This window comes from Somniosus microcephalus, chromosome 22 (genome assembly GCF_052327205.1).
Source record: "Somniosus microcephalus isolate GS21.2 chromosome 22, FLI_Smic_1.0, whole genome shotgun sequence".
NCBI classification, from domain to species: Eukaryota; Metazoa; Chordata; class Chondrichthyes; order Squaliformes; family Somniosidae; genus Somniosus; species Somniosus microcephalus.
The window spans coordinates 65,881,666-65,901,362 of NC_141008.1; the positions used below are offsets into that span (position 1 = coordinate 65,881,666).

General features: G+C 40.0%; 1 protein-coding gene across 3 annotated transcripts in view; it reads right to left on the reverse strand.

Annotated features, from left to right (window-relative positions):
* Positions 1-19,697, reverse strand: part of LOC147102482 (protein phosphatase Slingshot homolog 2-like) — a 201,785-nt gene that overhangs the window by 56,981 nt on the left and 125,107 nt on the right. For 2 of the 3 annotated variants that reach the window (XM_085964977.1, XM_085964976.1), the window contains one exon: positions 516-619. In XM_085964977.1, the coding sequence (XP_085821103.1) occupies positions 516-619 (104 nt within the window). Of the gene's footprint in view, positions 1-515; positions 620-12,678; positions 12,842-19,697 lie in introns of those variants that run through there. The other variant, XM_085964978.1, reaches the window with a different exon arrangement.

Below are 19,697 nucleotides of genomic sequence, written 5' to 3' on the forward strand. Positions count from 1 at the left end.
CCAGCACTCAACCCAGACTTTCAGTAATGATAGTTCCCCATGACGAGAAAGTTAAATATATACACACATGCTCATTAGTATTACCAATAATTAATTAGGCTCCACTCCTCATTAAATCCTTAACTGACATGGAAGCTTCAACAACTACGCGGAGGATGCTGGGAACGCTTCTGTGTAAGCACAGAAAAAAGTACAGTGAATCGCTATTCTGTACTAACAGTGTAACTGTATTCATTGATTAAAGTTGCTTTGAATATACAATATAAATTATGTACATTGTTTATTTCAATTTTAAAAACTTCACGCCAGTGCCTTGCGCCAAGAGAAAAATAATTGGTGTTGGTGTGAACATACAAGAGACGGGGCAAAAAAAGTGAATCATTGGGTGACTTCTGAAAATCTCTTCACCAGCTTTACTGTGTTATATTCATTGCCCTGGGTTTAAAAAAAAAAAATCCAGCTTCACTACAATGTCACCCCAAAAGGCAACCGATTCCCATTTGTAGGGCACTTACCCGCATGTTTATTGCGCCGGTGATTGAGTCGGGGTGCAGCCGAGCCATTTCCTCGAGGCAGGAATAAGGCCGCGCCCTTTACAGTCAAGAAGCTCTCACTTATGCTGTGAAAAAGAAAAAAGTTAATTGAAGTAAAAGAAACTAAAATATTAACACCAGAGCAAATTACTTAACAGTATTAAAATGAACTATGGATACAAGTAGTTCCAATGGAGGACGGTAGCACTAGCTGGTTATAAGCATGTGTGGCATATACAAGGCAGAACTCCCCCCCACAATTCCCAACTACATTACTCAGTGGACCGTGTATGGCTCCCCCATTAACAGGGAAACCATATAAATCAAGGCCCCTCGTCAGAATGCATTAGGAAATGTAAAAAAAAGAGTTTTAAAGAACTGCCTTGGCTCTTAAACACACATTGTGCTAAGAATATGCTCAACGAAGTTAACCCAAATGGTTTGATGTAATAGCTTTCTCAAATTATTACATAAAGATGCAGATGTAATTTATCTAGATTTTCAAAAAGGCCTTCGATAAGGTACCCCATAATAGACTGATGAACAAATTCAGAAGAAACTTCTTTACCCAGAGAGTGTTGAGAATGTGGAACTCGCTACCACAGGGAGTGGTTGAAGTGAATAGTATCGATGCATTTAAGGGACGGTTAGATAAGCATATGAGGGAGAAGGGAATAGAGGGTTACGCTGATAGAGTTAGATGAGGAAAGCCGGGAAGAGACTCGAGTGGGGCGTAAACACCAGCATGTACTGGTTGGGCTGAATGACCTGTTTCTATGCCGTATATCCTAGGTATGTAATCCTATGTATGTAAAGATGCTTTGATCATATGGAAAAAAGGTCAACAAAAATGCAAGCATGACTTCAGATTCAATGTTTATGAGCTTCAAGTGGCATAATATCACTTAAATTCTAAAAGAAACACTGAAGTTACAACAGAAGTGTATTCCTTAGAATAAAAACAGGGGAGAAAAATAGGAGGAATAAAAAAGGAAAATGGTGAAAAAAGGAGTATTATAAACAACTTTAAATAAAATTGAAATTTGTTTCCATGACCATCACAGTAAGAAAGTTTTTTGTAACATCTAAACAGCCATATTACTGCAATTAGTGCAGGTGTCAGGCTCACTGAAGTAGAAACAATGATTCAGAGAGATCTTTTTTATTTTTTACAATTTCCCTGGGCATGTCAGCAATATATAGGATAATACAACCATTTATACAGCGTCTTTAACATAGAAAAATGTCCCAAATAACTTCAGAGACACACAATCAAAAAATGGAAGATGAATTAAAGGAGATGTTAGAAAAGGTGACCAGAAACTGATCAGTGAGGAAATGCAATTCACACAATGAATTAACAGTAGATTCAAATAAATAATGACTTAGGCTGTTGGCTTCATTACTTGCAAATTGATATTAATTCAGTTGAAAGTAGAGCAGCAGTGATGACCTTTGGTACACATGACAATGCACAATCGTATAAAGCTTGGCCTATTCATCTTCAAAGACCATCTGCAACATAGGCCCGTATTTTCCAATCTCAACGGGTGTGTGCACGGTGTACCCACACCCGTAGGGACCTTGCAAGTGCCGGTTTCAGGCATGCACAGCACATGCGCTGAAAACCGACATTTCCGATCCGTCAAGAATCCTCTTGACAGATCGGACGCCTGCCCTGGAGAAGGGCTTCTGCGGGGGGAGAGTTCCGCTTTCTGCAGAACCTCCGCCTGCAGAAAACCCTTAAAAATCTTACGCCTGGTAAAAGCAGGGACATAAGGCCTGCTTTTGCCAGCATAAGAGTTTAAAAAAGTAAAAAAATATTTCCCCCCCCCCCCCACTCATTTATAATTTAAAAATACTTTAAAAAAGGTAAATTTTTAGCCCCCTAAAACTAATTTTTCCCCCCCAAAAATAATTCTTTAAAATTTAATTTAATGTAATTTTAACTAATTTTAAAAAGGTGATTTAAAAAATGTTTTGATGTGTTTTTTCAGTGATCCCCATTCATACTATTGACAGATCTAACCTGTCAAAAGTATGAAGGGGGATTCCCTTCTTTTATTGGTTCCCCATGGCCCACGTGATCCCAGGGACGCTTGTGAACTGCATGCGCCCCTGGGATACGTGGGTCCTGCGCATTTCGTACAGCAGAGGCCCAGGAGCGGAACCTCCGAAGCCCTCCGGTAAGGGCGTAGATTTTTTCCAGATCGGAGGCATCGCATGCAGGAAGCCTCCAATCGGAAAATGCGGGCCATAGTATTTAACCCAACAAATTGGACAGGAGATAAAAGATGTTTGGTTTAACACTGATGGTATAAACCCGCGCAATGGTGCAACCTTCTGAAAGATACTGCAGATCTTCTTAATCTGTTTTGGCTGCAGTCTGAAAGTCAACTTTTTCCGCTCATACTCTTAAAGTAGGAAAATAACAATCTGCGGATTCAATGAGGGGAGGGTATTTTGTAACAGTATGAAGGCATCTCTGCACCCTCTTAAAGCCTTTTCAGTTCAGGTCAATATCAGCATCTAGATATCTGGAAATAAGTGTCTCCTGCTCCATTTGAAATACAGCTCCAGAGCTGACTTGGGTGTGCAGTAACTGTATGTTGTTATATAAACCAGAACAATTTTTTGAGGTACTGTTCTTTTAAATACAGAAGGACTTGCTCTCGCCAGTGTTCAGGCGGACTTTTCAAGCTTTCACGGAAGATGTTGCATCTTCCAAAAATTGGACTAGTGTAGACTGGAACATCACAGCGAGAAAGAAACTCGGCTATATTTTTAAATTCACACAGGCTGTTATAGAAGAAGTTAGAAGAAAACACTTTTGTCATAGCAAGTGTCCTGTAAGGCATTTGTATACAAGAAATCAGCACAATTACATGAATGATGAAATGACATTAAATGTTTTATGAACTGCATCTATTGCAACTTAAAAAAAAAAAAAAAAATTTGAGCAAAAAAGTTAATTGAAACCCCCAAATCTTCACACTGGAGAAGCAGAGTGGCTCTTGGAACACAAGCATCCCCTGGCAAGATTAGGAAAGAATTCCAGAGATAACTGTTTCAGACTGCTCCAGAAATGAAACCCCCTCCCAGAACTCCCAGTTACAGTAACAATAGACGAGACTGATTCTCTTGCTGCGTGATGAACCTATTCTGACAGCATTTATCTTACAAAATTTCAAGATAAATGAGTTACTGTACATATATGCCATTTCCCAGCCAACAGCACAGAGACATACCAGCTCCCGCATTTTTGAAGCTGTTTCATTAAAGACTGAACTTCAACGTAGAACATTACATGGAAAGTTCCACAATGTTGTGCCATCTCTTTACATACAAAACTACTATGAAATGCAACTTTGACCACAAACCACAGTTGTAAACTTTGACGTCACACCAGGTTTCACTTCTTTCCAATTCTGCAAACTGACAGAATTCTTATAAACATGCCCTTGCAAAAGAAATTTGTGTTCTCTGAAATAAATTGCAACAGACTAACAAATGGTAAGCTTTCATATACCTCAGTGCATGAGAATTAAATACATATAGTGACTCTCATGAAAGTCAATTTTTAAACAGCATTAGAAGAAAAAAAAATTAACCTAATTTTTAATTTAGTTTAAGTTGCTAAAATAGGTAGGCCTAGAATAGATTTAAGGAAAAGGGATTACGTATCCTGTAGTAGCAACGAAGGACAACCAGTTTTATCCTTGTCCTCCGACCTTCAATGTGTATTAACTATAACTAATTTAAAGCCTAATTGCATTTAATCTGTACATTTCTATTTTCTGATACTTGAAGTGGAACCATCTAGCCTGTCTGGGCCTAATGTGTTCAATATAGGCCTGAAACTCTTGCATGCTCAAGATTATTGGCAAAAACAGTGCCCACTATTAAAGGTCAACAGGCTTCTTCTCTTTAAATGATTAATTTTACAACAATGCCCCAATGAACTGCTTCATACATTATCACTGAAATCAGTAAGTATGTCCAATTGCCCTGCACCCCTTCCAAGGCCAACCTATCTTTCCTGAGGCGTGGTACCCAAAAGTGAATGCAGTACTCCAGATGGGGTCTGATGAAGGTTCTGTACAACTGAAGCATTACTTCTTAATTTTTTTAAATTCCAAACCCACTTGAAGTGAAGGCCCACATTCTATTTGCATTTTGTAGCTGTGTGCACATGGACACCTACAGCCCTTTGCTCCTCCACAGCTCCGCACATGGACACCTACAGCCCTTTGCTCCTCCACAGCTCCTAGTCTCTCTCCATTAAGAATATAGGACAATCTCAGTATACCATTGGACTGGCTCGGCTTTCTTTACACTGGGTATAGAAGCAATGGGTTAAAGTTACCCTGCAGTCAAGTGCAATGTAAAATAATTTTGTGATGTATGGTGTCTTCTGTGGTAAGGAGCCAAGATGCAGAAATTCTCAAGAAACGTATTCTTAATTAGGAAAAGATATAAAAGACTAAAAAGGTACAGTGGTCATTGCCTTTTGTACCACAGAATGCTGCCTCTGACTCCACAAGGAGAAAAATAAGAAAAAATGCAATAGTGCTGGATCAAGGAACGTACAAGGTTTCTCGGGGGGGGGGGGGGGGCAATCTAACCTGACGCAAAACATCACACATAGCCAAACTGGTATACGGTACTGCACCAATGGATTCTGACAGACAATAAAATTGGGCTGAGGCATATAATTTAGAAAGGATGGGAGATGGTTAATATAGGACGTTCAACTGTATTTACGAACAATTTGTGTTATAAACACTAGAAAGGGCAGCACTTCAAATAAACAAAAGTTACCATTTTTGGTGTAACTCCCTCACTGTTTACAAAGCCTGTACAATACAAAAGTGGCTCATTCTGGAATGCTAAACATGCCTTTTTTGTGCGACAATATACCAAAACTATTTTTCTTTGTGTGGGGTGGAGTGGACCAGGGCAAGGGAAGAAGAAAAACACAGTAGCGATCTAATTCTTGGCAATGTATGAAAAAGAGCAGAGTTATATGTCAAAATTAATAAATTGCGACGTCCTGGTCTTGTTGCAAGTTGCTATACAACAGCCATATGTTGGACAATTAATTTATTCTTCTCCACACCCACCACTACATAGTTATGTACAACATTCTAATTATAATGCATATACTACTACCTGCATTATAGCTCATGTTCCTCTGTGCTCCATACTTCAAAATTAAATTAGTATGTTCCAAAATTGGATTGCAGCTAGGATAATACGCACATCATTACATTAATTTAAAATATTTTTAATGAAATAGCCGATTAGTTGAGGATTTAATATGTTAAGAACACATGATCAAAGAAATAGGAGTAGGAGTAGGCCATTCAATTGTCAGCTTCAATTCCGCACACCGTGAAATCAGATTTTATTCAGGTTTTGGGGCAGACACTGTGCAGCAAATGTTTACTGCTGTAATGACAGAAGTTTTAATTATGCACAGGTCTGAAGTAAACTGCTGGTGTCCTGCTTGGTTACGCAGCCTACATCCAAACCTAGAAATAAGAATTAAGCGCACATCATTTGTATTAAAGATTAAGCTGCAAATTCAAAACAAATGCACATGCACAGATATGGAATGAAATGGGTCTGTCATACATTTCACATCAAACTATCCATATGCTGTAAAAGGAGCATCAACAGCTATAGACAAATTTCTCTCATCTTTCAGTCATGCTTGTGTGTAAATTGAGGAGATGCCTGCTACTCCCTACATTACACTCAACTGTTGAAGATTACAGTCTGCCAAATTATAGTATGCACCGAAAAACATAAGCAAGATTCTCCTTGAAGGAAAAATGCCGGAATTCTAAGAACACATCTGCAACAATTTGCAATTAGGGATTTCCCTTCTTTTCAATGCTACACAACACTAACTCGACTCAAATTTCCTCAGGCAATTGTACATTTACCAAAATATAGTGCAAACTCCAATAGAGCCATGCTGTTATTGGAACTGCATATCTTACAACCCTAACAAAAGCAAAATACTGCGGATGCTGGAAATCTGAAATAAAAACAGAAAATGCTGGAAATACTCAGCAGGTCAGGCAGCATCTGTAGAGAGAGAAACAGAGTTAATGTTTCAGGTCGATGACCCTTCGTCAGAACTGTATTTATCTTACCTATTGGGCAAAATAAAAACATTTATAGCCCTCAAAAAGAATGAGGGCACCTTTCAAAAATAAGCACATTTTAAACTTCACTAGCAGTATCTAAGATATAGCCACAAAGATTACTCAGTTGTGGTTCAAAGACTATGTGCATAGTCATTTCACATTGTTAAACCCAGTTACCAAATGTACTTGGAAAAATGCTCTCGAGTCTAAATGGTCATGACTATACATTGGACAGGACCTTTCATTCCAGGTCGTAATTTTTGAACAATAGATTTTTGATCTATGATGTCCAAAAATATGTTGGTTCATCTTACCATGTTCATTAAATTTTCAACTTACTACAAACACCAGCATTTCTGTATTACTTAATGTACCAGATTAGTAGCAGAATAAGGACACAATTAATATCAACATTTAAAAACACCATCAGGAAAAACAATTGACATGAGAACCTTTACTTACAAAACAGTTTTAGTATGCCTCAAAAATCTAAGGAAAACATTTACTAAATAAGGCACTTTCTAAAAGTTGCATGTACATAGGTAGGTAAAGTCATAAGACCACTAGCATGTTGGGCTTTATAAATAGGGGTATAGAGAACGAGAACAAAGAGGTTATGATAAATTTGTACAAGGCAATGGTTAATCCACAGCTAGAGCACCTTGTGCAGTTTGGATGCCCCATTACATAAAGGACATTAAAGTATAGCAAGCATTTCACATTGATTCACCAGGATGATACGAGGGATAGGAAACTATAGTTATGAGCAATGTTCCCGCTAAGGTGTGTGCGCGCGTGGCCGTGCATTAATGTGAAAGGTCCTGCACAGGCCGCTCACCGGCTTTTATATTTTAAGAACATAAGAAATAGGAGCAGGAGTAGGCCATTCAGCCCTTCGAGCCTGCTCTGCCATTCAATGAGATCATGGCTGATCTTCTGCCTCAATTCCATTCACCGGTCCTATCGCCATATCCCTTGATGCCCTTACTAGTCAGAAATCTATCGACTTCTGTTTTGAATATACCCAATGACCGAGCCTCCACAGCCCTCTGGGGTAGAGAATTCCAAAGATTCACCACCCTCTGTGTGAAGAAATTTCTTCTCATCTCAGTCCTGAATGGCCTACCCTTTATCCTGAGGCTGTGGCCCTTGGTCCTAGACTCCCCAGCCAAGGGAAACATTCTCCCAGCATCCATCCCATCAAGCCCTGTAATAATTGTGTATGCTTCAATGAGATCCCCTCTCATTCTTCTGAATTCAAGAGAATACAGGCCTAGTTTACTCAATCTCTTCTCATACGGCAGTCCCGCCATCCCAGGAATCAATCTCGTGAACCTTCGTTGCACACCCTTTATGGCAAGTATATCCTTCTTTAGGTAAGGAAACCAGAATTGTACACAGTACTCCAGGTGTGGTCTCACCAAGCCCCTATATAATTGAGTAAGACTTCTTTACTCCTGTATTCAAATTCTCTTGTAATGAAGGCCAGCATACCATTTGCCCTCCTAATAGCTTGCTGCACCTGCACATTCACTTTCAGTGTCTCATGTACAAGGACACCCAGGTCCCTTTGAGCATCTGCATTCTCCAATCTTTCACCATTTAGGAAATACTCTGCCTTTGTTTTTTCTACCAAAGTAGATAACTTCACATTTATCCACATTATATCCCATTTGTCATGTTCTCGCCCACTCACTGAGCCTGTCGAGATCCCCTTGAAGCCTCTTCACATCCTCTTAGCAACTGACACTGCCACCTAGCTTCATGTCATCAGCAAATTTGGAAATGTTACATTTAGTCCCCTCATCCAAATCATTGATATAGATTGTGAATAGCTGGGGCCCAAGCACCGATCCTTGCGGTACCCCACTAGTCACAGCCTGCCAGCCTGAAAAAGACCCATTTATCCCTACTCTTGTTTTCTGTCTGTTAACCAATTCTCAATCCATGCTAGTATATTACCCCCAATTCCATGTGCCCTAATTTTGTTCACCAACCTCTTGTGTGGGACCTTATCGAAGGCCTTCTGAAAATCCAAATACACCACATCTACCGGTTCCCCTTTGTATACTCCACTAGTTACATCCTCAAAGAACTCCAATAGGTTTGTCAAACAGGATTTCCCTTTCATAAATCCATGTTGACCCTACCCAATCTTACTATTAGTTTCTAAGTGCCCAGTTATTGCAACCTTTATAATAGATTCCAGCATTTTCCCAACTACTGACGTGAGGCTAACAGGTCTGTAGTTCCCCGTTTTCTCTCTCCCTCCTTTCTTAAATAGCAGGATTACATTTGCTATCCTCCAATCTGCAGGAACTGTTCCAGAATCTATAGAATTTTGGAAGATGACAACCAATGCGTCGTAAATACCACGCATGCGCAGAAGTTTAAAGGGCCCACACACTAAAAGAAACAGGCCGAGCAGAACAAAGCACAGCTTACATGGAACATTGATTACGAGTTTAAAAAAAAAAAGAAACTTGAGATTCTGGAAATATTTCCACTGGAGCAGAAAAAGCCAAGAGAAGATTTAAAAGGAGGTTTTTAAAACAATAAAAAAAGATTTTGATGGAGTGAAAAGGGAGAGACCATTTCTTCAGGTTGAGGAATCAGTGACAGGGAGCCATCAATTCAAGTAAGAGCGAGGAGAGAAGCTGGAAGAAATGTCTTTATGTAGAAAGAGCATGAAATGCTTTGCCACAGGGTGTGGTTGAGTCAGAGATCACTACGTATTTTAAGGGAAGAGTAGATAAACACTTGGAGTAGATAATGACGTAGGGCTATGGGGAGAAAGCAGGGCAGTGAGATTAGTTTTGGATTGCTCTAGCAAAGATGGGACACAGACCAGATAGGCCAAATGGGCTCCTCCCGTGCTGTAAGCTTCTATGGTTGTACAAATCTCATGGGCAGTTTACACGTATGATTATACTGGAATCAAAACACAAGATGCTGGGAATACTCAGCAGGTCAGGCAGCATCTGTGGAGAGAGAAACAGAGTTAACGTTTCAGGTCGATGACCTTTCGTCAGAACTGGAAAAAGTTGGAGATGGAACAGATTTTTCCGCAAGTGTAGGGGCAGGGAAAGTGGGGAGGGGAGGAAAGAACAAAAGGGAGGGTCTGTGATAGGGTGGAAGGCAGGAGAGATTAAGAGACAAAAGGGGTGATGGTGCAAGACCTTCCCTTTCGTTCTTTCCCCCCCTCTCCCCGCCCCTACACTTGCGGAAAAACCTGTTCCATCTCCAGCTTTTTCCAGTTCTGACGAAGGGTCATCGACCTGAAACGTTAACTCCGTTTCTCTCTCCACAGATGCTGCCTGACCTGCTGAGTATTTCCAGCATTTTCTGTTTTTATTTCAGATTTCCAGCATCCGCAGTATTTTGCTTTTGTACGATTATACTGGACTGGAATCTAGCTTGTAATAACCAATAAAGTGGAAGAAAGAAACAAAGGCTGCTTTCATACCAACGCTTCTGTATCGATAGCAATGGTTTCAGATGTGGGACGCAAAAGTGGCAGCACAATTTGGGAGCCAGAATGGCGATCTGACTCCCAAGGTCCAAACTAATGACAGCACAAAAGTAAACTCGCTGGATTTGCCAAGGCTGCGGACATAAAATGTTTCTACTGTTGTGGTACCGTCCTGTCTAGCAAGTTAGTTGGAAGAGGGATGCGGAGATACAGTTGGGATTTAGTGGAATATTTGTGCCATGCTTTGTGACATTGATGTTATACATGTTGGGCTGGATATTATATTTATAATGTTGAATGTTTCTTCTTCAAATGGTATCTGAACACCACCTGTTCACTTCACGGTGTTCCTACATATAGATAGGCTCTTCTTCAAACTACAGGAAACTCTTTTTTTTAATCCAGCACCGACGGGACCGGCGTGGTACCGGTTGATCAAAAAGTCCGGATTACGGAGAGGTATACTTACTAAGGTACGAGAGCATGGCCACAGGTGCAGGAACCCCGGTTACACAGTCACAAATCCAGGAACCCCGGTTACACGGCCACTAATATGAAGTAAAACTTACCTGAACCTACTCCTGAATTTTGCCGGTTAAGAGAGATTTCCGGTTATTTAGGTGCCGGTAAAGAAAGAGAGAGTTTCCTGTATACAGCAACATTTTATTCTTGATGACTGACTTGTTTAATTCTGCAATGTCTGTCAGGATACCAGCCTTAATTTAGAGCATTTAGGTTTTCAAAAGGTTTAAAAAACCCTGCTAAGTATGGAAACAACCAAAATAAGCAAAAAGGGAAGTTCATATTTCAGAAACTCAACTTTTTAAAAACAAAACACTCACAGCTTCTGATTCTCATTGTGCAAAAACCTCTTTATCCTGTGTACACGTGCCTGGTTTTTCAAGCTTTCAAACTGTTGCTAACCAGATGGTTTGGGGTTTTATTTACACTGAAGAAAAGTTACTACTCTTTGTCTTTGACCGGTTTGTTTAGCTAAAAAAAAGTGCGGTTAAAGTGAACAAAGCAAACAACTGCACTGCTCCCCAATAAAGAGAGCACATTCAGTGTTTCTGGTTAGTCTCTCTCCTTTCTCACTCTCTCTCTTTGTCTGCAATCAAGTACAAGGATTCAATTTGCTGTGCATAAAAGTTTACCTTCCCTAATTTGCAATCTCAGAATGTTATTAGTGATGAAAGTGCCCATGAACCTGCTCAATGTGAAAGCAAATTGCTTTGGTTCTGTCTCACAGCACTAATGAAAATCGCTGGTTTTAATTGTAATTAATTTACTGCTCTGTTAAGTGCACCTATTCAATCACTCGCTTTCATTTTAAAAATGTAAAGAAAAGGCCATTGTACAGCAGCTCGTCAAAGTCAATTCGGCTCTAAAGGCGACCATTATTAACAGTTTCACAATCAGGCTTTCAGGCAACAATACCACTCCAACAGTAAATGAGAGCAGCCTCTTTAATCTTATTGAAACACATCCTCATTCAGGAGCTGACATCAAGGAAACCACTGGTAAAAAATAAAAATAAATTTAAAAACACTTTCTCAGAGGGTTATTAAATTTACAAACTAAAATTATCCACTGCTTTATAGATTGAATTAATAATTCACAACAAAGGTTTCTGGATTGAAACCAGATTAAGACCACAGAAATAGAAAAGGCAAGTCCAATATACAGATGAAAAAGAGGTTTATAAAGATTATAAAGAAAAAGAATGCCAATCAGGAAAAAGTAAATTTAGAACAGGTATTAGAAAAGCTTCTTTATCTCCGTTAATAGATTGTTTCAAAAATCTATTGGAATAAAGAGAAAACATTTGGAGTTATGCAAAATATAAATCAGATCTTATACAGTACGATTGTTAGGAGGCATGGGCTTCGATGTTCAAATGGCCTTTTTCCTTCCTTGACTTTTCTTTCATTATTTTGAGTTTATTTGGCCAAATGGCCACACAACTAGAAAAGCATTTCCAGAAGAAAAGACATTTAGTTCAATTCATTCACAATAGAACACAATAGTGCCATTTGGATATTTTTCTGCAGCAGAATAAAAGTTGCCAGTAGGTTCAGAATTAAACCCGAGCCTTTCTTCTGATTTCTGGGTCTCCCCCAACTCTATCCTTGGTACCTCTAATGGAGACTGTACTACTAAAAAGCAATACGGAAACGAGAGACAAAAATACAAGAACAGTAACTGAGGCAAGGCATGGAAAATACAAACTGCAAAGTGGATAGAAAGAACAGAAAGAAGGGCACACCAAATTTATCCAATGAACTCCGAGGTGTGGTCTGGTGTCACACAGACCAGAAAGGTCTCAGTTTTAGTCCCCACACTCCTCCTCATATTATATAGTGGAAAGAAAGTGCCTATAATTAGCAGGCATAATGCAGAGTCAGTACATGTACAGATCAGTCATCACAGGCATAAAGACAGCACAGAATTTAAAGTCACACAGTAAAAGAGCTAAACAGGCTGAACGCTGTGCAGCGATACCATTCACATTTACTTGAATACTCATCAGTCTCAGGCAGAATGGGCACAAATGCCTGATCTTGGATTGTAGATCGTGCCCGACAGTGCTGGTCACATCAACAGCTCACTCAACGTCCGCTGCAACACCATTGTCAAATGGAGAGCCAAAGGCTCAGTCAGTCTGCAGCACATCATCCCGGCTGAGGAGCCCTGCAGCCAAGGGGGGGGGGGGGGGGGGGAAAGGGGCGGTTAAATTTGTGCGCGTCAGATTTGGTGCTTACAGTGTCTATTGGTACACCGCCAGGTACTTAACCTTCTTCCCTAACTGTCATTATGTATTAAAGAACTACAACATTGCTATTACAGGTTGAGAGAAATAATGTATCCTTCACTACAAGAAATTCTATGCCCAGTATACATCCTAAGCTAATATAGCTGAAGCCTGTGGGCACAAAAGCTCCACACCAGATGATCAGAAGCAAACTGCATCACTCCTTAAAAACTGGTTATTTTAGTAACTTGCACATGGGAACACATTCTATAAAAAGCAATGTCCCTATTTAACATGTCCTATTTAATTAGTGCCAACTGTATAGGCCATTTACATGCAAGCAGGATGACAGAATTTCAAACCTCACACCATTCAGCACAGAAGGGGATTCAGGTCAGCCTGCTAGCAGCTACCATGTCCGCCAAGGCCAGACTGACTATATATAGTTAAGCTATGCCCAGCATTTTATAGAGCTGTGCTCTCCACTTTCCTCAACTGGTCACCGTGATAGAAACAGCCTCAAGCAGGCAGGGCAGCTTGTACCAGGAACAATAATAATGAAATGAGACTCTGACATTTTTCTGATACAATCAAAGTTCTCTCCAGTTTGTTAAATCATCAATCGCTTTCTACCATTTTCCAGGAATCCGATATGGCAGTTTTACTGGATATGCCACTCCCAGTTCAGAAACTGGCAAACCTTCAAAGCACTGACTGAAATAAGGTTTTTCCTGCAGTCCTGTTTTTGCCCTAAAAACAGGAGTGCATGATCTACACTTTAGAATATTTATAGGCATGTCCCCTATAATTCCACTCTACAAAAGAATTATTTATCAGAAAATTCTAGATATACAGTTTGCCCATCCCAAATCCCGTCTGCTTTCCTGAACTCTCATTTATACTGGGGTATGGGGGCAACCAGCCCTGCAGAAGCACTAGTGACTATTCACGTGTGGGTCCGGACTTGAGCGCTGGCAGGCTGTTCCACTGGTTTCTTTGGGGGTAGGTGGTGCCACACGGTCAAGCCAGATATCGTCCTCTAAAATGCACACCTACCAACAGGGGTCACTCGATCATGATCAGGAGCAAAACACATGGCTGATTTACAGCCACCCCACCCCCTGCCTCGAGTCCAGGGATTTTCTTGGGTAATAAAATACAAAATGAGTGGAATGTCATTTTAAAAATTCCCCTCCTCATATTATAGTGGAAGCAAAGTGCCTATAATTAGCAGACATAATGCAGAGTCAGTGCATGTACAGGTCAGTCATCACAGGCATAAAGACAGCACAGAATTTAAAGTCACACAGCTGAAAGCTGTGCAGAGAGATTATCCATATATCTCGCAGGGCATTGCTCACGGGTAGAAAAAGAGAGTCGGAGTCAGAGTACTTTGCCGTGTCCTTGCGTTTTACCCGAAAGACGTGCTGCAATTGCTTTTGCTTGCGGCATTACTCGATCAAATCTGGCCCTTTTATTTGGAGGTCAGTACTGAGTAATGGCTTCCAACTTTGTGCCAGATTTGGGAAGGCTGGTAAACACACAACTGGTGAAAAAAGGTCATTTTGAAGATGCTTTATGTTATACATGGCAACATAATATTTCCAATGGGCGATTGTTCGACCTTCCAGCAACATTCACAGCCAACCCATCAATTAACTTGTGACTTTTTAAAAAAAATTAAAATTTTCCCATTATCAAAGTAGCTTAAACTTTTAAATCTCACAGGCATGCCTACTGAAATAACTTTAAAATGCACACAGTAAAATCATTGCCATTAATTATTTGCAACTTGAACAAAATCAGGACATGAAATATTTATCAAAAACATGCCAGAAAATACAGCACCGAATGCAGTCAACTTTCTCAGTACAATAGGATCAAAGTTCATTTATTGACTAAATACTTGCCGTCTGGATTACTTTTCCAGACCTAGTGGTACTTGAGCCTAGTGGACGTTTCTGTAATGGAGAAAGCTTCAGTCACGCTGCACAGAAGCTCTGCTCAGACTCCACACCTCGGCACCCCCAACTTAGGACTGTTAAATTGCAGATTTCTCGCCAAAATAAACCAAATAGAAACGGGATTTGAATGAGGTGTTGGTAAACTTGTTTTCTGTTTCACTTATGCTACCCCACTCTCAGTAAAAGAATACTAATGGGATACATAACAGGTACATCATGTGCACTACCTGGGTTTATCATAAACAATCTTAAACTATTTTCAGCAATTAATTGAATCTTCATAAGGAATTTCATTTAAAATCCCCAAAATATACTGAAATACTCTGATAACTGAGAAGTTGTGGCAACACTCGACAGGCAAAAATCGCTGAATATTGAACAAAGCCTTCAATCTCACTGAAGTACAGTACTTTAACTGATTTTTAAACATTTAATTAAGCAAATCTAAGGTTATAAAGTGCAGTCAAGACTTTACTAACATTTTCTGAAGCATAACACTCACTTCTGTTTTATTAAAATCCTTAATTAGATCTCCTAATACAGTATACACTGTTCCTATCTGCACTGGTGAAATGAACAAAGTTATCCAAAGCAGTGGATTTACTGCAAGTGGGAGCATTTCTCTCATTCCTAACATTTATTGACATAGCTATAGCACAGTATTTACCAAAAAGAGTCATATTTTCCATTTTCAGAACAAAAATTAAATATTTTACAGTGGAGGTTATCAAGAAAATAATTTTATAAAGCTAAATAACAAGGTCCACTCCCTCACCATGACTTGGCTAATGACTAACTGGTGTGGCATGATGCTGGACTGACATGGCAGTTCCTAGTGCAAAGTTTGGTGATCTGTGACAAAAGCACCAGGGAAGGCAGTAGAATGAACACCTTGGACTGGGCTGGAGAGGGAGGCGGGTGGGGGTATATGACTAGGTTTCCTGCCTTTACCATTCATCTAACCCAGACAACCCCTAACCTGGAACTGGATAGGAGAGGGGAAAGCATTAATGATCATAAAAACAAATTGAAAAGGGAAGTACCTGAATGCAAGTTTATGTGGAGAGTTGAAAACTAGGTCCTGCAAAACAAAGTGCAGAGACCAGTTTTGATTATTTTGGTGCCAGAGTTCAAAAAACTTGATTTTTTCCCACTCATTTGAATGACCCAATAATTTGATTACAGAACACGGCTATCGTTTTTTTTAAAAAGGCTAGGTTGTTACAATTTTATGAACACACACTCTCTAAAAACACTAATACCTGTAAAAAGAATTGTTATTTATATATCATTTGTGTAATAACTTCCATTCCCTCCTTGCATAAAATAATTTCCTGTTTTTTTTGTTCCCGGTGTACATTTATGCTTTACAACAGCGCTTAAAATGAAAGCGACCCATCAATGTAAAAGGGTATGCCCCTATAACTCGAGATGTCCACATTTCTGCCATAGGAAGTATATGTTTATATAGCAAACTGCAGTGATGCAAATAATAACCATCCCTTACCAGCATGGAGAGCTGCACCCCTTACTACAAATGGACTGTGGTCTAAAATAGATGTTCAAACTAGATACATGCTGCTAAAATGTGATAACTGCACATTTCAAAAAAAATTAAAAACTGTTACCAGTACAAGCACCTTAGTTCCAATACATCCAAAGCCCCTAGTTAAGTTACAGTAATTCTTGATGCTTTATGCAAATGAGTCACTAACAAACTGCGCAATATAGTTCACCAATGTCACCTGTTGTTTGTATGTTTTATCGAAAGTAAAACAGTTAAGTCATATCTGATTCAGGTGCTCCACAAAAGGCTGTGGGAAAGCGCTAAAAACAGCTGCGCAGTCCTGCCTAAGGAAAACATTGACTTGACTCCACTCAGACAAAATATGTATTTGGTTTAATGTAACAAGTGAGCAAAGGGAGAGGAAAAGAACCACGTTATTTAGCAATTGTGAAGGGGATTGATCGGGTGGATGCGGGGAGGATGTTTCCACTGATGGGTGAGACTAGAACTAGGGGGCATAATCTTAGAATAAGGGGCTGCCCTTTCAAAACTGAGAGGAGGAGAAACTTCTTTACTCAGAGGGTAGTAAATCTATGGAATTTGCTACCCCAGAGAGCTGCGGAAGCTGCAACATTAAATACATTTAAAACGGAGATTGACAGTTTCCTAGCAGATAAGGGAATTAGGGGTTACGGGGAGAGGGCAGGGAAGTGGACGTGAGTCTAGGTTCGGATCAGCCATGATCCTATTGAATGGCGGAGCAGGCCCGAGGGGCCATATGGCCTAGTCCTGCTCCTTATGTCTTATGTCAATGCTGTGAAGCATTCCATTTCTAATTGGAAAAAAACAGCTGGAAAAAAATATTTCTGATTAAGCCATCAGCAACCATCAGTTTTACTATCACATAGCTGAAGAGATGCATGGTAGGATTTTGAATTTATACAAGTGGAGCAGCCACACAGCTCATGAGCAACAATGCCTCAAGTGAACTGTGGTGAATCTTGAGTAGAAATGAAAACATCACATAGTATAAATGGAGCAGGCTCCACAGCAGCAGTAGGCAAAGCACTGTAATGCATACATTATGGCTATTATCAAAAATAGGCAGAAAAAAATTTAGGTTGGGGAAAGAGGTGAAAGTCATGGGGTGATGCCAGTTTTATTATGCTCTCCTAAGAGTGGAAACCTGTTGCAGCTCAGATCCCGAGAACATGCTGTTCAGGAACAATTTATACAATATTTTGGTGGCATTAAAATTAAATGTACAATGGGTCATGGATGGCTCAAGAATCTACTCGTCAATTAACAGCTAATGCTCTCCACATTAAAGCTAATTTAGAACCAGGATCAGCAAACAGAGTTCTGTAATGAAACTTAATTAATTTTCAATCACATATACAAAATACTAAACATGCACTACCACAGCAAAGTATTATTATGGCCAAGGAGGAAATTAAGTAACTTATTTTGGGACTGTATACAAGTAAAAGCAGTTCTGTAATTGTCTGAATTGCTTCCGCTGTGCAATCTTCCATGGCACCTGCCTCATTTATACTGTGGGACAAATTCCATAAAGATCAAAAAGCTGTGCATACATGAGTCATTTATTTGGGATTTCATTTCTGGCTATCTTATCTTTTCTGATGACTGGCTGGCAACTGGAAAACCACCTCACTGGCCTGTTTGAACAGGCTGCCTACGACTGGAAAACAAAATGGTGACTGTACCATTATAGGCACTGCTGCATTGCTGTTCACTGCCACTTGCAGAGAAACCAGATAAAACCAGCCCCCAGAAATAGTTCTGCCACCTTAATTATTTTACCACTGCAGAAGCTTGTATCAAACATGGAACTCCATGAAACTAATTAAGGTTTTTTTCTTCGGCAGTGAAAGCTGCTCATTTCTTCTGCACCCCTGGCACTGTGACATCCCCACTAAGGTAAATGAGACCGCAGTGCTACCTCTGGAGGTTCCAATATCCACCAAACCTGCTTTTAGATTAGATTTAGCGGTGTTGCTAGCACCACTCTTTCCCTGGGTCTTGCACAGTCAGCAGTAAACTCAAGTAAACATGTTGGATTCACTAAGGCTGGCAGCTGGAAGAATGTGACTTTAAAAAAAACTTATCTTCCAACTGTAGCAAATCCAAGTTTACTTAAGAGATTGAGACCCACAGTTGGAGAACTGATGCCACTAGCAACCCACTGAAATAAGAAAGCAGCACTAAAAAGGGTATGCTGCGACTACCAAAGGCAGCACAAGTTAGTGGGTGCGAGAAAAAGTGGGCGCGAGAGCAGGCGGGCGGGCAAGAGAGAAAAAGAAAAAAAACACACGATCTTTTCTGGCCATCGGAGTAGCTCAAACTATACCTACAAGCTGGCAACAAAGTTTTTCACTTGCTGACATGTATGGACCTTCATCGGCCATTGAGGAAGGTCTGGTGTCCAGAAAATAAATTCAGTCTGCAACCTGGAAACTTGCGTTTGCACGGTTGTTATTGTATTGTTCCAATGCTATGGAATCTGCCCCACAGAATAAACCGGATGGATTTCACACAGAGACTTCACTTTAAGAAGTAGTTCTTTAATATAACGACAGCATGAAAATAATTAGCTGGAGGAGTTAATATAAAGAGAGTATCTAAGGTGTGAGGCAGCTAAATTATTATGGGTTACTAATAAAAATGTTAATTCAGCTGCTTCACACTGCTGGGCTCAATTAATGCTAGTTTGGCCGAGTTGGAAACATTCCTGCCTCCAAGTCAGACATGTTGTGGATTCAATCCTCATTATGGACATGAGAACATAATCTAGGGAGACCCACAGCGCAATACAGAGGGAACATTGAAATGTTGTCTTTCGGATGAGACATTAAACCAAGCCCTCATGTACCCTACTCAGGTAAATATAAAATATCCTATGAAGAAGAGCAGGGGTTTTTCCTGATGTCCTAGCCAACATCGTCCCTCAACCAACATCACCAAAAACATTATCTGATCATTCCTTCATATGCTGTTCGTGTGACCTTGCTGTGGGCAAATTGGCTGCCATATTCCCCAAATAACAATGACTACAATCAATAGATTATCTTTAATGCACAAAGCTCTTTGGGACTTCATGAGGATGTAATCAGTTCTATATAAAAACAGGTTCTTTGTTTATCATTCAGTTCCAAGGAAGCTTCAACTGGTAACTTTATGTAAATTCAGTGCATCAACACTGGCTGGGTCAGTACTTCCTCCTAGCCAGTTCCCCAATTAAGTCATCAGCATGAATTGTGCAAGCAAAAATACTCCCACAAAGAAAAGCA